The 19,015-nt window shown below is 32.1% G+C and overlaps 2 protein-coding genes across 2 annotated transcripts; one reads left to right on the top strand and one right to left on the bottom strand.

Moving 5' to 3' along the window:
* Window positions 1-1,016: 1,016 nt before the first annotated feature.
* LOC130956498 (protein ZINC INDUCED FACILITATOR-LIKE 1-like) lies at window positions 1,017-8,212 on the bottom strand. Its single transcript, XM_057883550.1, has 17 exons — window positions 7,998-8,212; window positions 7,624-7,664; window positions 6,909-6,969; window positions 6,499-6,601; window positions 5,764-5,866; window positions 5,615-5,668; window positions 5,458-5,520; window positions 5,082-5,131; window positions 4,908-4,983; window positions 4,623-4,802; window positions 4,053-4,140; window positions 3,878-3,963; window positions 3,050-3,157; window positions 2,362-2,406; window positions 1,828-1,916; window positions 1,373-1,416; window positions 1,017-1,216 (listed from the first exon to the last, which is right to left on the bottom strand). The coding sequence occupies exons 1-17, from the start codon at window positions 8,164-8,166 to the stop codon at window positions 1,128-1,130; spliced, it is 1,449 nt and encodes a 482-aa protein (XP_057739533.1). The 5' UTR covers window positions 8,167-8,212; the 3' UTR covers window positions 1,017-1,127.
* A 925-nt stretch (window positions 8,213-9,137) lies between these two features.
* Window positions 9,138-10,597, top strand: LOC130957786 (uncharacterized). The gene is made up of 2 exons (XM_057884630.1): window positions 9,138-9,741; window positions 9,822-10,597. Exons 1-2 carry the CDS (start codon window positions 9,138-9,140, stop codon window positions 10,595-10,597), a joined length of 1,380 nt encoding a protein of 459 aa, XP_057740613.1.
* The last annotated feature ends 8,418 nt before the right edge of the window (window positions 10,598-19,015 follow it).

The raw sequence follows: 19,015 nt of genomic DNA, 5'->3' as shown, positions 1-19,015 counted from the left end.
TTTAATCACGTTAGTCTCTGGAGTGATTTCTGTCCAGAGTCAATTGAAAGTTTAGGGATTAAATTGAGGCAATTAAAACTTCAAAGACTAAATTGAGACTCGAGTGTAACTTTAGGGATCAAACTGAGTATTTTGTCGATTATGTTTTTAGTTTCCTTGTGATTCTTGATGATCTTATTTTTATGATATTGCAAAGGAAATAGTAAGATTGAAAATGAAATCTTTTTTTTATTATTTCTGTTCGTGAGAAAATAAATTATTTACAAAAACATAAATCAATTATTTATTATTCAAATAAGCTTTCCATTGTGTTTAAGTGAGGTAGAAACATCAAATAAATTGTGTTTAAGTGAGGTAGAAACATCAAATTAATTTTTTTATTGCACCCATTCATGGAAGTTATGGTGTATTATTTTGAAGCAGTAGAATTTCAATTGAGAAATACTAAAGTACGCATTTTTTATTTATATTATTCAATATTTTAGACTAATATTTTATTTTTATATTATTAGAATTTATAGTTTAAAATTTAAAATTTACGATTTAGTTAATACTTAATACGGTAATTTTTTTAATATTACATATAAAATATATTTATTGACTAAATATTGATTTAAAATGATAAATTTTGTTAATCATGTAGCATCCTCATTTTAATTTTTGCATCCGTAATAATTCTATGAGTAATGATTATTGAAAATCTGAGATTATTTTTTTAATCATTCTCATCATAATATTTAAATTATTAAAAATTAAATATATATTAATTTTTTAAAACATAAAACATAAAAATTTAAAATTTTCTTTACTTAAAATTCAAAGAAAATTATATTAAAACATTACCTAAATTCCTAAATTTGATTATATGCTTTTCAAATTTCAATACTAATTCACTCTAATTGAGAACTCAGTAACTGAAGTCTCAATAAAATTAGATAAAGATATCTAAGCCAAAATCATACAAAAATTAAACATTTCTTCATTATGTTTTCTTAGCTAATAATAATGACACCATCAATAATAATAATAATAATAATAATAATAATAATAATAATAATAATAATCTATGAAGAACTCAAAATAAATGCAAGTGTTAATTCTAATCCCATTGCTTGCACAAATTAAGTTTACTTCTTTACACTCAAGAATGGTTTAAACATGAGCAGCACCCCAACTCCTTCAACAACATTAAGGATAAAGAATACCATATGCGTCCCTATTATTTAAAAAAATGAATAAAAGATTTGTTAGCATAAATGAACCACAAATTTAAATTACAGAAAAATTATTTATCTTTTATTTATTAATATGTCAAACAAAAAGACCTTCAAACACATTATTATTATTATTATTATTATTATTATTATCATACCAGGGAGAAAAGAGGCATCTAGTCGCTTCTGAGACCAAGTTAACCTACATGATAAAAAGAATAAAATAAGAAAATAATTATGAAATTCCATGATCCAAAATATTTCACTAATGAAACATTTGCAAACTCCAATTAGTTACAATAGAAACACACTAAAAAACAAAAGAAATTACTATTAGAATATTTTGTATTAGCGACGGATTTTTTCGACAAATTTTTTTGAATTATTGACAGATATTCTTTTTAGTGACGAATTAATGACGACAACATTAGTTACAATATAAACACATTCCAAACAAAAGGAATTACTATTAGAATTTTTTACATTAGCGACGGATTTTTTCAACAAATTTTCTTAAATTAGCGACAGAAGTTGTTACTGTTAGTGACAAAATTAATGACAATAATATCCGACGAAAAAAAAAATCAAGTGAAAGGGATACTCAGTTACTCACAATGCACCACCTGCAGCTGGGCCAATTGTTTTGAATGCAGACATAGCAGTCATGGCAATGCCATTTGCTGCCCCTCTTTGATGTTGTTCCTGTTCACAAATATTACCACAATCTCACAAGGATGGTATTTGAAATTAATAAAAAAATTGAAAATTATTTTATGTAAATCAAATCAAATTAATTAAAATAAAAAAATATAATTTTTATTTGATTTATGATTAGTTATTTTATCTGGAATTTACCAAATTGATTCAAATCTTTATTTAACTTTATAATTTTAAAAATAAATTAAACATTTGACATCTATATAAACAAAAGAGAAAGATAGAAAATTGATTTTTTTTTTTTTTTGAATGGAAGTCCATTGAATTTAGAAATGAAAATTTTTATTTTTAATTTAAATTCCAAACAAACTATTTGATTACTGTCAAAATATTTCTCTGTGCCTGATCTTTTAATTGGCATTCCAAATTAAACATACTCATATAAAACTAATAATCTCCACATTACCAGAAAAAAAGAATGTTAACTTACCACTGCTCTATTTTGCAGAATGAACAAACCGGTTGCAATTGTTTCCTATATATGTCCAACAAAACAAACTCAATTAGAAAATAGGGATGTTAAACTACCCTAGCTCTTTTTATAAAATTATTATATATAATTTCCTAAAAATATATTTAATGCATATTCTTTACGAATATACACAATTATTTATATACCTTTAATTTGAAACGCTAAAGAAATATGAGTAATTGTGTATATATAATCTTTTTACACGTAATTAGTTATAGAGTAAATATCTTTTTTTATTCCTGATAATTTATTCAAAAAATAAAGCACTTTTCACAATTTGAAAACCCTACTCGATCTCTAACCATTTAAATAATTGCTCTATTCGATTTTTTATTGTCTATCTTACACATTAGCAGCAAGTCATCTTTTTATAAGACTGTTTAGATCAATTACTTAAATAGTTGGAGGTCAACTAAATCAATTAATTGAACAATTAAGTGCTCATTAAAGATTTTTTGAATTATGGAAGGTCGCTTGTTAGGACTAGAAAGAATATTTACTCTTAATTATTTTGATTTTTCAAGGTATTTCCCAATCCAACAGATCAAGAACTAATTTATTGCGGATGAAAACTCTATTTAAAGATTTATAACTGAGTAATAAATTACTGTATACACAAAGAAAAATTCAAATTTCTGACACTTACAGTTGCAAGACTTTTGAGAATGGAAGCAGAACTTATAACTGCATAGAGTGTGAAGCCTGATAACATTCTCATGAAAGGATAACTTTGCAACAATGGTATACTTAACACCTGCATAATTTAATGTCCAAAATACAAGCTAAGCTCATCTTTATCATATATATATAAATTACAAGTATATATTATTTGAACATTATATTATTTCTTAAATAAATGTTTAAATTGGTCATTTAAATTTTATGATTAGAGATAATAAAATAAGAAGATATTATATTCAATTTAAAATTTTAAGGTACTGAGATTATAATGAGTCTCTTATAATCTTATAAAAATATTAATTTAATTCATGTATAAAATTTGAAAGATTCATTCGACTAATTATTCCTTAGTGTGTCAAATACCAGCAGGAGAGTAAAGGAAAAGAAAATTGGATAGAGAGATATTAGTTGTAATTTGTAAACATACACCCATATTAGGTTACAAATAAATATTATTAATTTTATAAAAAATAAAAAATAAAAAATACTAATAAATCAGATAAGAACAATGTTATATAACCAATTAATATTATTATTTTTTATCAGTATTTAATCTGTAATAATTTATATCTATATTTATAAAAATTTTACACACAAAATATATAATTTATATTTATATTTATTAAAATTTATATACATAAATTAATATAATTTATACTTATATTTTTAAAATTTATACATATAAATAATAAAATTTATTTATTAAAAATAATTAATATCTACTAAAAATTACTAGTCCAAAAATTTCAGGCCAATAATAATAATTGGAAGATTTGATTAAAAAAAAGCTAACCGCTGTGAAACGAGCAAGAGTAACGGGCCCACAAGTTTTTTGCACCATTGGGTATAGGCTTAGCTGGTATATTATAATAGCAATACCTGAATAATAATAATAATAATTAAGTGGGTAATTAATAAGTAAATTATATATGCATAAAAGCTATATATGCATATGTGAAAAGATGTACCTGAAATTGCAAGAACAGTACCAACATTATCAGTTGTAAAATTCAAACCACCCAGCCTTCGTGGACTAACAGCCCATAATGAGAATACCTAATAACAAGAGTATATAATATAAGATTTTGGAAGTCAACATTACAATTTACATAGTAGCATTGTGGTCAACCTTCAATACACAAAAATATTCGAAATTCTTTAAAATAAATACATCTGAAGCTAAATTACAAGAAATATTCGACATTCAAACAAAACAAAAATTCATTTTTAATGGATTTCATGTTAGACTTATTTAAAATCTGTTATAACTTCGACTAAAATTAATTGCTATAGTATTACTTTTTGGAAGAGTTTTAAGTATACTAAAAATACCAGTGTTTCAATTGTTTTAACCATTGATATAAATTATAAAAAATATATATAATTAAAATCAATAGTTAAAACAATTGAAACATCAATGTTTCTGGTACACTTAAAATTTTTGCTTGATTTTTTAGTATTGCTCATAATATAATTATCTCTAAAGAGTTAACAACAACAACAACAACAACAATAATAATAATAATAATAATAATTACCTCTTGATAAGCAATGTCATGAAGTGAGAAAACACAGTAGACAATGACAGAGGACATTAAAGGCCAATTTTGGAAGATACTTTTTTCTTCTTCAGCTTCATCATCATTATTACTTCCACCTTCTAAAGCTTCAGCTTTATCAATGGATTTATTGTTATCTTTGTGGTTGTGAAGTGTCTCCTATAGTGATCATTGCATACACTACTTGAATTCAATATCTTATAATATTATTGTGACTAATTAATGAACAAAATATAGCACAAATTAATTAATATACATACATACCGGAAGCCAAATGCATGCAATTGCTACCACAAATGCAAAAACTGATATTATGAAGCAGGGCAAGAAATATGGAAACCTACAACACAAGTTATTAGCAACATATTAAATTATTCAAGTTTATAATTAAATAAAAAAAACTTAGAAGAAACAAAAAACAAAAAAAAAACCACTTACTTATCCCAAAAGGAATTCTTTGGAAATATATTTGGGTATTTCTCTACTGGCTGTAATACAAAATTTTCAAAATATTAGGAACACATAATAATGTGGCATAGAATAATTAATCTTAATTAAAGTTGTTCTTTTTAATAAATATGCAAGGACAAAAGTCACTTTTTTTTTTCAAATAACATATATGTAGGTAAGTAAATAATAATGTTACAAATAACTGATTATTCTAGCAATTTAAAAAATCGTCGCTAAAAGTTTAGCAGCGCTTTATTTTAGAACGATTATCCAACCGTCGCTATTATCGTCACAATCTGCGGATAATATATGTCCACAAAAATATGTTCAAATAAAAAAATAAAAATAATTATATATTAATTACCTGAGCAAGATAACCTCCCAATGCTGGTCCAACGACTAAACCTACTCCCCAAGCTGCAACAACCTGAAATTATATCAAACTTAAAGTAATTAATAATTATTACTATGATGATGGATATACCAACTTCTAAAAATCATGTTTTATTAGTGATACGTACGGTTGAGAGTCCAATAGCTTGGTGTTCTTCTCTGCAAATCTCAGTAGCATAAGCCTGTTCATATGTGATTTCTAATCATAATTGAGCTTTGAATATATAAAACAATAATGAATATATTAATATTGGTGAGTAATAAGAAAAAATGGTACTTTTATTGGTCCAAGCAAACCATTTAAACTTCCAAGTAGAAATCTCATGCTAATAGCCATCCAAAGATTTGTGCTGAGCCCAAATAATGTGTTGAATATCACACTGCATGCAACATTACACTTTTTAATTTAGATGTGGTTGGGGGAATGGTGTAAAACGCAGTTATGGAGTGTATAGGTGCTTTACGCAACTTTAGTGTCAGGAATAAAAATTAGACTGTCCGATTTTTTGGGAACACAAATTGGATTCTCCGATTATTTTCGCCAAAATTTAAATTTTTTCTTCCACACTAATAATCAGACTGTCCAATTAGTAGACTTAATTTTTTTACAAAAAAATCGAAAAATTCGATTTTTTTAATCCCAAAAAACTGTCACATCTATGTCTAACACCCACATTCTACACAACAACGCACAACACACACATGCTTTACATATAAAAAAAAAAAGAGCCTGCAACATTATTAGATTGTTATTTGTTTAATAGTAAAAGTCATTTGATTTCTTTAAAGATATTTAACTTTCTTTACACTAATCAACACCACTATTTAGTAATACTTAGAGTACACCAAATATATAAATTAAACATTTAATTTAAGATGAAGAAAGAATAAAAAGTTAATTTAACTTAAAAAATAAATAAACTTTTCATTGCTGAACAATCACATTTTTTGTAATAGAATAATATCACATTTTTATAGAAAAATAATCAATTAATTAATTATATATACTTACACAGTAATAACACCGAAAATAATAACGGGTTTTCTACCATAACGATCAGATACCATTCCCCATAATATAGATGTTAGAGCTCTCCCCAGCATGAATGAAGATCCTACAACATTTTTTAAATTAAACATAATTAAAAAATATAGTATATAATGTATAATATATCATCCTACTATGCTATAGTGACTATAGTAATTATAATATTTTAAAAATATTATTAAAATTAAAATAATACTTTTTAAAAAATATTATTAAAAAAATATGATATTAATTTTATCGAAATTATTATAAACATAAGCATATTAGAATCGACTTATATAATAATAATAATAATAATAATAATAATAATAATAATAATAATAAATAATAATAATAATAAAATAATACATGTAAGTTAATTAGGATAATCGTACCCACATAACCAGCATAGGAACTGATATCTTCCTCTCTTTCTGCAATATGAAAATCTTTTACCTAAAAATATTAAATATTTATTAGTAATACGTAGAAATTGTTGTACGATTTAATTATTAATGTCCGTTAATTAATTTATGCAATATTTCATCGGAGGGTAAGGTGTCATATATATAAACACAAAAAAAAACTTTGATGTAATCATAATAATAAAAAAAATGATTAGCATTGCGGCCAGTAAAAATAAAGAAAAAGTAATGTACTAATGTGACACATAAAATTATTTATATATTCTTACCTATTTATTAAGATTTGGAAGAAAATTAATTTGGTATATAAAAAATTTTATGATAAAAAACTTAAAAGTTGAGTAAATATTTAATTCAAATTTTCTATCTATTTTTACAAAAGGTTGCATAATAATCTTAACAAAAGTTAAATAATAAATGAACTCCTAATAATTCTCATTTTAAGATATATTAATCATTTTCTAATTAAAATCGAGCTAGACATACATTCATGATATATTTTTTTTTTTTTTGGGCCTCGGTAAGTAATTCACTATTCATTATAAATGGGACCTCCAAAAAAAGATAAGAACAACGTTACTTCATTATTATTATTAAATCAGAGCATGCTTCACATGTTGTTGGAGGTACACAAAATTCAACTTTTTTTCCAAAAAGTAGAAAATAAAAGAAAAATTCAACTCACCATGAAATAAACAAATGGAAAGAGAGAACACACAGGCAGCGCTGCAACAAATAGAAGAAAAATTAATTAAACACATCATAAACTCAGAAAAAATATCCATGTAAAAAGAAAACTCAAAAAAAAATATCAAATCAATTTAAAAAAAAATTCACCGTCTAATTATATTCAATTTTTTTAAATAATTGCATCAAAAAATTAAATCTTTTAAAAAAATTCGTTTAAATTATTAGAATGAAATTAAAGACTACATATATTTAAAATAAAATAAAAACTCAAATACGGTTAATTTTACGGTGGAACAGAAAAGAATTAAGGCAGAGAAAGAAGAAAGAATTGAAGAAAGTGATGAGAAGAGAAATGAATAGAAAGCTTACTTCCACATAAGACTGCAAGCCATATATAAAGAAGATTCCGAATTGAGATTCCATTTGTGAGGTGTTTGGCTTTATCAACCTTGCAACCAGGGCAATTCTCATAATACACGTCTTCTTTCTTCACCAATAATAATGCTTCTCTAATGTTATTATTATTCCCATCTTCCATTGATGAAGATTTCAAGAGTAACAGTGGTGTCAGCTGTGGACTCACCTTGCTCTTAACAATTATTAAGGGTCCTATCATTACGTAAGGTCTATTTATTTATCTCTATAGATTTTTTAAATTTTTAATTAGATGAGTGAATACCAGCCGGTCTCTGATAATTATCTCGAAAGGACGAGGTTCTCAAAAAAAAAAAATATTTAATCCGGCTTCTGATCTTTTTTTTTTAATTGATTAGTTTCTGTGTCAAAAAATAACTTGACATTTTTTTGACACAGAAACTAATCAGTTCCATAAAAGTAAAACTTAGAAGTTGGGTTTGTATTTCTTTTGTCAAAAGACCTCGCTGTTTATTAGATTTTTATATATATTAAATGAAAAATTTTCATTATTTTTTAGTTGCTATATTTTAGGAAAATACAATAATTTTACAATATTTATTTTTAAAATGATCCATAATTTTATTTAAACCGTAATAATAAGGCTGATTAATTTAAATATGAAAAATATTATGGTGTAAACCCTGAAAATGGAATAACTGTGTGTATAACATAAAGATGGACGTGTCAGATTGAAGATGCAACACGCAGGGGGTGTGTTGCATGAACCACGTGGGGGGCGTGGAGGCTACGTGGGTTGATCTGGTTGGGCCAACATGGCAGCACGTGGGGGGCGTGCTGACGTGGCAATCATGGGTTGGATCAGTAAGGGAAACACGCAGGGGGCGTGATGAGTCAGCACGCAGGGGGCGTGCTGACGTGGCTATCAATGGTTGGCGGGGAAGCACGTGGGGGGCGTGGTGACGTGGCGAATAGGCATTGGTCCACGCATGCAACACGTGGGGGGCGTGCTAAGTCAGCATGTGGGCACGTGTTAAGTTCACCTCTCTATATAAGGCAGAGCTCGGTGGTAATTTGCATAGTGAAGAAGATTTGAGTGTGTTTTGAGTGTTCTTTGAGGATATTGTTAGTGTAATGGAGGGAACCGCAAATTTGGTGGTGTATCACAACGGTGAGATAATACATAATACTCATGAGGGAGTGAGGTTTGTGTCCCAGAATCCGTTTTCGTTTGTGGTTCCATGCACGATGACGTTAATGGAGCTGCAGAACGGCCTCTGTCAAAGCATGAAAAACGGTACATTAATGAGAGTGAGCAGAATTCTGTATCGAAATCCGATTGTAGTTTTTGGTGGTATAATACAGTTTGATGTCCTGCCGATTACTGATGAAGCGAGTATGGAGAATATGTTTCAAATTCATCGGCAGACTCAGATGCGACACCCACAGATTGAGTTGTACGTTGAGTTTGAAACTGTGGAGGTTCAAAACGATATAGACATACATGACGATAGAGCTGCAGTGGACGAAGGAATGAATAGTGACAGCGAAGAGGACTTCGAAGCCACTTATGAGGCCGGCGACGAAGATGAGGATGGTGACGTGGGAGTTGAGGTAGCAGCAGAGAATGTAGTGGTTCATCCGTCTAGCAGTCAACCGATGGACGTTCTACCTTTTATGCGTGAGTTGGATCTCGAGGCCATGCATGCCCCCGAGTTTCCGGAATATGCAAACATAGGTACGTGTTGACTAAATAATAAGTTTTTGTTAGTTTAGACATTGCCTTTAGCAATAAATGATGATTTTGACTTTCTGTAGGCATTGCTGATCCTGAGGACGGAGAGTTCCGGATTGGAATGGAATACAGTAGTAGAAAGTCGGTCGTCGCAGCAATTAGAAATTTCACTGTATCTAAAGAAGTTGACTATGAGGTCTATGAGTCTGAGCCACAGACGTTCTATGCAAAATGCAAGATGTACGGGCATGGATGTGACTGGCTTATCCGAGCTAGCTTGATACGGAAAAAAGGTTGTTGGGAGATACGAAGATACAATGGTAGGCACACGTGCATGATCGGAACGATTTCACAAGATCATTCCAAGCTGGACTTAGATACAGTTGCTGATGCTATAAGGCCATTGGTCGAGACGGACCCGTCCATCAAGGTAAAATCTATAATTGCGGAAGTCCAGTCAAGGTTCAACTATACCATTAGTTACCGAAAGGCTTGGTTGGCAAAGCAGAAGTCCATAGCCAATGTTTTCGGTGGTTGGGAGGATTCTTACCAAGCCTTGCCATGGTGGCTTTCAGTCATGGTGCAGAAGATGCCTGGTTCAGTTGTCCAAATAGAAACACGACCACTGTACAACGGGAATGAGGAGGCGCAAGGTGTAAAAATACTTCATCGTGTATTTTGGAGTTTCAATCCATGCATTAGGGCATTCAGGCATTGCAAGCCCCTGGTTCAGGTTGACGGCACAAACCTATACGGAAAATACAAAGGTACACTTCTAGTTGTTGTTGCACAAGATGGGAACCAGAACATTGTGCCTATCGCCTTTGCCTTGGTGGAAGGGGAGACAGCTGATGCGTGACACTTCTTTCTCAGGAATCTACGAATGTATGTTCTTAGAAAAGACGGCGTGGGTATGATCTCAGACCGACATGAGTCAATAAGGGCAGCAGTAAATCGTTCCGGTGGCGACTGGCAACCTCCAAGAGCATGGTGGATGTTTTGTATAAGACACATCGGCAGTAACTTCTTAAGGGCATTCAAAGTCCCTCACTTGCAGAAGCTTGTTGTCAACATAGGGTATTCAAGAACGGTGGAGGAGTACAATATCAACTATAAGAGGTTAGAAGAGCGAGGCGAGGCATATTCCAGGTGGTGCGATGCCATTGGACTAAGACATTGGGTATTGGCATTCGACGAGGGACATCGATGGGGGCATATGACAACGAACCTTGTGGAGTGCATTAACTCAGTGTTGAAGGGTGCCCGTAATCTACCTGTGTTGGCGCTAGTCCGAGCAACATATTATAGGTTAAATGAACTTTTTATGCGGAAGAGTGCCGAGACTCACGAACGCAAGCGTCCCGGATATACGTACTCCGCATTTGCGCAATAGCGGATAGAAGCAAGTATGCAACAGGCTGGGAATATAGTTGTGCACCGCTTTGATAGACGAAATGAGGTGTTTGAGGTGCGCGAAATGACTACTGAAAAGGTTCTAGTTGTTGATCTTGCGCGACGGACGTGTGACTGTGGGCACTTTCAGGTTGAAAGAATACCATGTCGCCATGTTATTGCTTGCTGTGCTAACCAGCGTCTCGATTGGCAGTTGTATGTGCATGATGTGTACAAGATGACAGAGGTTCGTAAAGTATATAAGTTTGAGTTCACACCATTAGGTGATCCCGATACATGGCTTGCTTATGAGGGACCCACATTGGTCGCTAATCCCGCGCAGAGACGAACGTCTAAAGGCAGGCCCAAACTGACCCGATACTTGAATGAAATGGACTCACGCGACATGCGAGGTCCTCGGATATGCCGTCTCTGTGGTGCTCAGGGTTATAGTCGGAGTAGGTGTCCTCATCGTGCTGGACCGAGTGGTGCTGCTTCGTAGTTTAATATTGTCATGTTTGTATTTTCTAATTTGTATTTTATTAGTCGACGATACTTTTGAAATTAGACGTGTTTGTATTTTTCAATTGAAGTCTATACATTGCTGATCTCCGGGTCCGTCGCCAGAGAAGTCAAACCAATCATGACCGGCAGAGATGGTAAGTATGGGATCATGAGGTTGAGAGTGGTGGCTGTGCTCGGACTGCTGAGAGTGGTGGTTGTGCTGAGACTGCTGAAAGTGGTGGCTGCCCTGAGTGTGATGGCTACCATGACTGTAGGCCGGTGGCTGTGGTATATAATAAGGAAACGGCTCAAACACTGCATGCTGAGGTGGCTGAGGGGGATGTGGCTGTGGGGCAGGTGGCTGTGGTATATAATAAGGAAATGGCTCAAACGCTGCATGCTGAGGTGGCTGAGGGGGAGGTGGCTGTGGGGCAGGTGGCTGTGGATGATGAGGAACGTACCCCGTCAATCTCAACAGATGTCCGTAGGAGCGCATGTACCAATCCCGGTACTCAACCGTCGGTAAAAAATCCCAGGTCGGAAGGGGGTGCAGGTCTCGCAGTCGGCTGTGTCGCCTGTTGGCCCACTCCACTATCCATGGCCCATGCAAAACTGTCCAGTCATGAAGCTGCACGCCGCGCAGAACCATGCAATGCTGGTCAACTGGAATATCCCTAGGTACCCTCGGAGGAGGTTGTACATATCCAAACTGACGCATCACTCGGTCCGCAGGGTGCCACTCGACACACTCGAAGGACAACAACAGAGCAATGATGTCACACACCTCAAGATGAAGATGCAGGTCGTCGGGGATAATCAACCCGTCATAGGGCCGCCACTCAAACTGCCACAGTATTATTGGTATATTAGAACCCTAACAATAATGGTTGAAGAAACGAATCAGAAGAAACATAACTATTTACCTCCTGCATGTAGTCTATATCATGCCTGAATGTCTCTACGGTCTTCGATGACCACGCTGTGGTCCGTTCCGAATGACTCCATCTGAAACATTGTTAGTTGAAATAAATTAAATAACTCGTAATATGTCAAACGTACATCATCAAAATAACACATAACTAACATAACACTTATTACCTCCTGGCAACTGGTATCTCGGCCGGTGAAAGCGTTTGTCTCGGTACGGGAGCAAGACACGGCATTCGCTCCCATGCCCAAACAAACAACAAATTCAGAGGGCCATCCATCTCCTTTGTATCATATCGTGATGCACGGCATAGTGCTCTGTAAAGATGTGCCAGACATGCTGACCCCCAACTATAAGTATGGATCCGCTCGAAATCACGAAGCAATGGTAGATATTTCGCATGGGCATATGCGGTCGACTTTCTATGAATAGAGTCGACCCTAACAAACAGAAGATCTGACATCTCATACGCCTGATGGACTCCTCAGTGTCCAGCTCGGCATCTCTAATACGTCGAACCCAACCCAGCTTTATATAGGACTTCGCATTTTGACTGACTGATGGCACACGACCGAATATCGCTATGCCCTGACTTTGAAACGAACTCGTACTGCTATCTGTCCATCCACTGACAGCTCTCCATCAATGGGTAAGCGAATTATTAGCGACATCCTCTAATGTCACTGTAACCTCACCGATCGGCAATACATAGGTGTGGGTCTCAGGCCTCCACCTTTCAACCAGAGCAGCTAACATGGGATGAAATCCTCTTATGACTCCAATTTTAGATACGTGGTAAAATCCCGTGGCGCGTAAGTGGTTCTCTACCAACGGATTCCACGTCTGTGGCGGATCCAGTTTACGCACCAACAAATTCCTGTTAGGCTGCATCAACAAAAATATCTGTTACATTAATTAAATAATAATCCTTATAAATATATTAATAAACATTCACATATTTATTAAAATATTCAACATAGCTTATCTATTTATTATTTATTTATTAAAAATTAAATTCTTTATTCACTTATCCTATAAAATATTTAATCCTTACCTACAATTTTTTTTTTGATTGCTATAATATTTAATAATAACATCACGTATTATTATTTATTTTTCAAATTATTATTTCTTCAATTTTTTAATAACAACGTATGTTTTATACAATTTACACATTTAATTTATTATAATATTTATTTATTACTATACGCAATATTATGTTTAAAAGGTAAAAAAAAATTATTCATTCCTGAATATTCCTAACATATTAAAAAAATAATATTATATTATTATTAACGTTTATTTTTAAAAATACTATTACTATATATTAAAATATTTATAAAATACACAAATTAATAATTTACACATTTAATTTATTATATATTATTTATTACTATACGCAATATATTATGTTTAAAAGGTAAAAAAAAATTATTCATTCCTGAATATATTTCCTAATAACAATATTAAAAAAATAATATTATTATTATTATTAACGTTTATTTTATAAAAATACTATTACTATATTATTAAAATATTTATAAAATACACAAATTAATATTCTCATTACAATTTATATATACATAAAACAAACATAAATACATAAAAAAAAATTTAAATACAGAAAATAATTAAAACTTGCTAACTTACGTAAATAGGATGATTCAAATAGTTGATAATATGTTCTTCGGGCGCCAAGTAATTATGTACCATTTTTTTTTATTATATCCCTTAAACTAAAAAATTATTTTTTGCACTACAGTCACTCACTACTACTACTCACTACTCTTACACCGAGTCATTTTTTTCAACTCCAACTCACTATATTAAAGAAACCCCTACGCTAACTTGCTTCTCTTCTCTCATTTCATTCCTTCAGATTCATGGGTTTATATAGAAGAAGGAGAAGAGTTCGCTGGTTCCCGGAGAAGGGGGGCTGTCCCCTGCATGCAAGCAACCTGCAACACGCCCCCTGCGTGGTGGAGCAGTGCGTTGGGACTCGGCGAGAATCTCTGCTGCGCTGCACGGATCACCAGGCACCACGCCCCTGCGTGGTGAGTCAGCACGCCCATGGCGTGTTGATGGAGCTGCGCCACGTCGCAGGCACCACGCCCCCCGCGTGTTGCCACGTCTCTCCACCTGCTCAGCCACAACGTCCCCCCCCCCCCCCCCCCCCCGTGTTGACCCTGCACCCATACTCCGGCAATACTCCTCTTTCCCCAATATTCAGCCAATACATCACTCTAACATCCATAAGAAAAATAATTTCTGTAATAATAAATATTATAAGAATATTTTGTATTTTAATAAAAATACTTATAACAAAGATTTATTTGACAATTATTATTAAATATAGATATTTAATTGTAAAAATATAAAGGTAAAGTATATTTTTTGTTCCTAAAGTTTAGTAAAAATTTTAAAAATACCTCTAAATTTTATTTTGTTTCAATTTTGTCCCAAAAGTTTTCAATTTGCATCAAATGATACCTTTGACGGCTAAATTTTCAAAAAATTTAAAACCAATCTAATAATAATGCATGAAAATTATGCTTGATTTGCTTGTGTTGAAGGTTGTTCCTATAAAATTGTTGTTGAATTAATCTTAAATTTTTTAAAAAATTATCCATCAGGAATATATTTTATGCAAATTAAAAACTTTTGAGACAAAAATAAAATAAAGTAAAATTTAAGGATATTTTTAAAACTTTCACTAAATTTTAAGGACAAAAAATATAATTAAAAATTTGATACAATTATTTAAACAGATAGAATAATAAAAAATTATTATTTATCAAATTGATGCGTGAATTTTGGAATATTTGACCAAGTAAAACTTTTATTCAAACATGGTTATCAAATTATTGCCCTCCTAATAACGGAAGTGGCAGCTGTATGATTATATCCACGTCACCCATTTGAGACACGACAAAAATATTTCTGACATTATGTCAATTTTTTGTTAATAATGGGGTACAATTGTTGTCTCCTTTTAAAAACTAGTGGTTGACTCGAGAGAAAAGCTCCTAGAAATTGTTAATTTACTCAAGTAAATGCATTTGAAATGGTGTGAAAAATACAAGGTTGAGTTGAGAGTAAATAATCTGGTTAGTGTTTGCTTTCGATTTTTTGGAGCGAAGAACAATGCAAAATTCAATGAAGTTAACTTGGTTGAGAGTTGATTAACGAACACTTGTGGATTTGAGTGATGAGAAGCAAATATAATTACGGGAGTAAATTCTTATTTTGGTATTTGAGATTCACGCAATTATTTATTTTGATTTTTAAAATTCAAAATTTTTTATAGCTGACTTTTAGATTTAGATTTAGGGAAGTATTTGGTTTTTCGATTTTTTCAACAATGAGCTAGTAAATGAGATGCTAATGTGGCAAAATTTTGTTTCGTTGAATTTTCGGATCATTAAGTGACATAACAACATTTGATTTTGGATTTTATTTTGTCCCTATACTCCTAACTCTTTCTCCTTCTTTTTTCTCTTGCTCCATATTTGTAAATTTTAAAAGTCTTAGTTCGCCGATTTATATGGCTTTAGAGGCTATATTCTCATTGCTGTAGTAGAGAATGTCGTCGTCATTAGAAGCATTTTTGGCCCCCGTTGATTTGACAGACATTGCACTCGTTCAAACACTCGCTAACATGACCACCGAGCTTGTCATGGCTTCTCCGATCGATCCTTCTTCCAGCACAAGAATTCAAGGTCCCTGATCTAAAATGTCGAAGTCATTCAGCTACTCGTAGAGTACTTTAGTGATTCTTCAGGTGCGTGTCTTCTATTTATTGTCGTGTTCTGCCTCAAAAAATGTACTTTTTTTTATCGGTCCAAAATTCTTTTTGATTACTGTGCTCAATTGTGTAAGTTGTGCCTTTTACTTCAGAATCATTTGATTTCTGGCCATTTCCATGATTTGAACCAGAAAATTTCAATCTTTTTGGATGTTTTTCCAATTGGAGATACTGAATTGAATAAGGATGTCAGGAAACAAGTTGAGCTCTTGCAGAAGCAATCAAGGAAGACTAGGTTGTTTATAGACAAGAATGATGATGCGTTTAGGGTAAGATTTTTTGCTTTTTTTTTAATGAATTTGAGAGTGGGAAGATTTCTGATTCTGCTAAAATGAGAAATTTCTATATTGATAAGTTTAGGATTTTAGATGCTAGGAGTTATATAAGTGAAATTAAAGATTTGGAAGAACAGGTTGTTAATTATGAAGTAGAAAAAGTTAGAATTCCATGGATAAGGAAGTAGAAAAGGAAAGCGAGAGGAGAAGGACATCGCAAAGTAGGAGGAGGAAGAAGTAGTTAGAATTCTAAGGACCAATTGGTGTTCAAAATGCGCACAGCAGGAGGAGGAAGAATCAGTTATGGTTCCAGGGACTAAATGGGGTTCAAAATCAAGTGTTACTATGTCGCGTAATCGTTGGAGCGTCCAGCGTGGTAAGATTATGCCACCTTACACTTTATTTGCTGACTCATTGTCAAAAAGGGTTGAGGGACCAAATTGGTGTCTAAACTTTTTTTTCGATAATTCTATCCTTACTAAAGTCCAACAGGAGGTGAGGTTTCTAGGCAAACCACCACACAAGTAGCAGCCCTCAAACAAAACAAACACAAACAAAAGTACCAAAGCAAGAAAGATACAACAAGCCAAAAAAAGGGAATAACACCAACACAAGGGGATCTCCAGGGTGTAGGCACTCAATCCATCAACCAAGAGGTGCCAAAGGTCGAGACCAGTAGTTAACACACACTACTACTTCATTGATTGCTGACTCCACTGAGAACAACTCCTCATTAAAAATCATTTTATTTCTACCTTTCCATAAGCTCCAAATGACAGCAAAAAAACACAGAACCCACCTCTCTTTATAATTATTAGGGACATTCCTTCCAAACCAAGATTCAAAGCACTTAAGAGACTCCCCAGACCAACCCCACATCACATTGAATTCCTTCAGCACAAAGGACCAAACCTTCCACGCTTGCTCACAACCAAAAAATAGGTGGTGAACCGACTCAGGTAACTTCCCACACAGCACACACTCTGGCTGAGAGACAACGCCACAACTGAAAAGTCTTTCTCTAGTGTTAAGTTTTTCATGCATCACAAACCAACATAGCAGCTTCATACGAGGCGGGGTAGACTCCTTCCAGAGCTTCGAAAAACCGCTACTACCCACCACTCCAACACCCTAAACTTGAATTTAAGGGACTATTGTAGTATTATGAAAAATTTTGAATTTCGAAAATTAAAATGGATAATCGCGTAAATCTCAAAAACCAAAATAGATATTTACTCATTATTATGGCAACGTAATAATTCCATATTTGAAGAACATCTTTGTGAAATTTTGATATTTGAAAGGGAATTATTTAAGTATGGTTAAAATTTTGAGGTCACCTCATTATTCTATGGGAATGGTTTTTTGATTTTTTTTTCTGTTCTCCGAAATTGGATAGTTTAGTTAACGTTTATTTTCAGCGATTAAAGAATGAGACTCAATATTATATTTGATTGTTAGATACTGGAATTAAAATTTTAGTTCTTTTTAGTACCTTCAAAAAATAGAAACATAGGAGACAGAAATTTTTGGAGACATAAATTGAAACTTTAATAACTTTTTTTAAAAATATCTTTGTTTAATTTTTTAAATTTTAAATTCATCCTTTAATCTCCATATTTATCTTAAATTGATCATGATATTGAGACATAACTCAATCGAGTATATTTTATATCAAACATAATACAAAAACTTAATTTAATCTCAATCTCTCAATCTTCATCTTTTTTCGAATACAATCTTAGAGAATTTGAATTTGTAAAATGTCTATCTTAATTAATATATTGATGTAGTTTAAACAAAATCACTTAAGAAAGTTTCAATGGTCATTTAAAGTAACTAAATTTATCCAAAAAAAATATCACATACATAAAAATTAATCGTTAAATTAATAAAACATGATAAATAATGACACTAAAATTTAATTAGATCTTAATACAAAAGTTAGACAAAAAAGTCAAATAAGAACTCCGTTAATAAAAATGACTTTAAAAACTATTGAGTTATGAATCGAAATTTAAGGTGCAAATTAGATTGAATCTAAGAAACTATTTTTAAGGTAGACACAAATTTAAGAAACCAATCTAAATTTTTCTCACCAAATGTTTAAAGAACCAACTTTGTTTAAGAAACCAAGCCACCAATCAAAGACTACTTGTATGTCAATCCTTGTTGCTGACTCAGTGACACAACTTTGAGACCATCCTTTCACAGTAACCTCATTGCTGCTAAGGTTTTTCTTTCTTTTTTTTTTTTATATTATTCTTTAATGATTTAGACTTTAGAGTTTAGATCACGTGGTCCTCTTTACATTACATTATTGATTCATTATTTTCGTGTTCTGTTTCTCATCTTATTATTACGTTTTTACCC

This window comes from Arachis stenosperma, chromosome 10 (genome assembly GCF_014773155.1).
Source record: "Arachis stenosperma cultivar V10309 chromosome 10, arast.V10309.gnm1.PFL2, whole genome shotgun sequence".
Classification (NCBI taxonomy): domain Eukaryota; kingdom Viridiplantae; phylum Streptophyta; class Magnoliopsida; order Fabales; family Fabaceae; genus Arachis; species Arachis stenosperma.
Note: the sequence above shows the minus strand (reverse complement) of the source record. Positions and strands in the feature narration are given on the sequence as shown.

Excerpts from the sequence above, each read along its gene's own strand:
- LOC130956498 (XM_057883550.1), bottom strand. The coding sequence starts at position 8,166 with ATGGAAGATGGGAATAATAATAACATTAGAGAAGCATTATTATTGGTG. Across the intron at positions 3,158-3,877 it reads CTCTTGCTCGTTTCACAGCG|GTGTTAAGTATACCATTGTT; the intron begins GTTAGCTTTTTT and ends TAAATTATGCAG. Across the intron at positions 1,417-1,827 it reads CCAGCTGCAGGTGGTGCATT|GTTAACTTGGTCTCAGAAGC; the intron begins GTGAGTAACTGA and ends TTTATCATGTAG.
- LOC130957786 (XM_057884630.1), top strand. The coding sequence starts at position 9,138 with ATGGAGGGAACCGCAAATTTGGTGGTGTATCACAACGGTGAGATAATA. Across the intron at positions 9,742-9,821 it reads TCCGGAATATGCAAACATAG|GCATTGCTGATCCTGAGGAC; the intron begins GTACGTGTTGAC and ends GACTTTCTGTAG.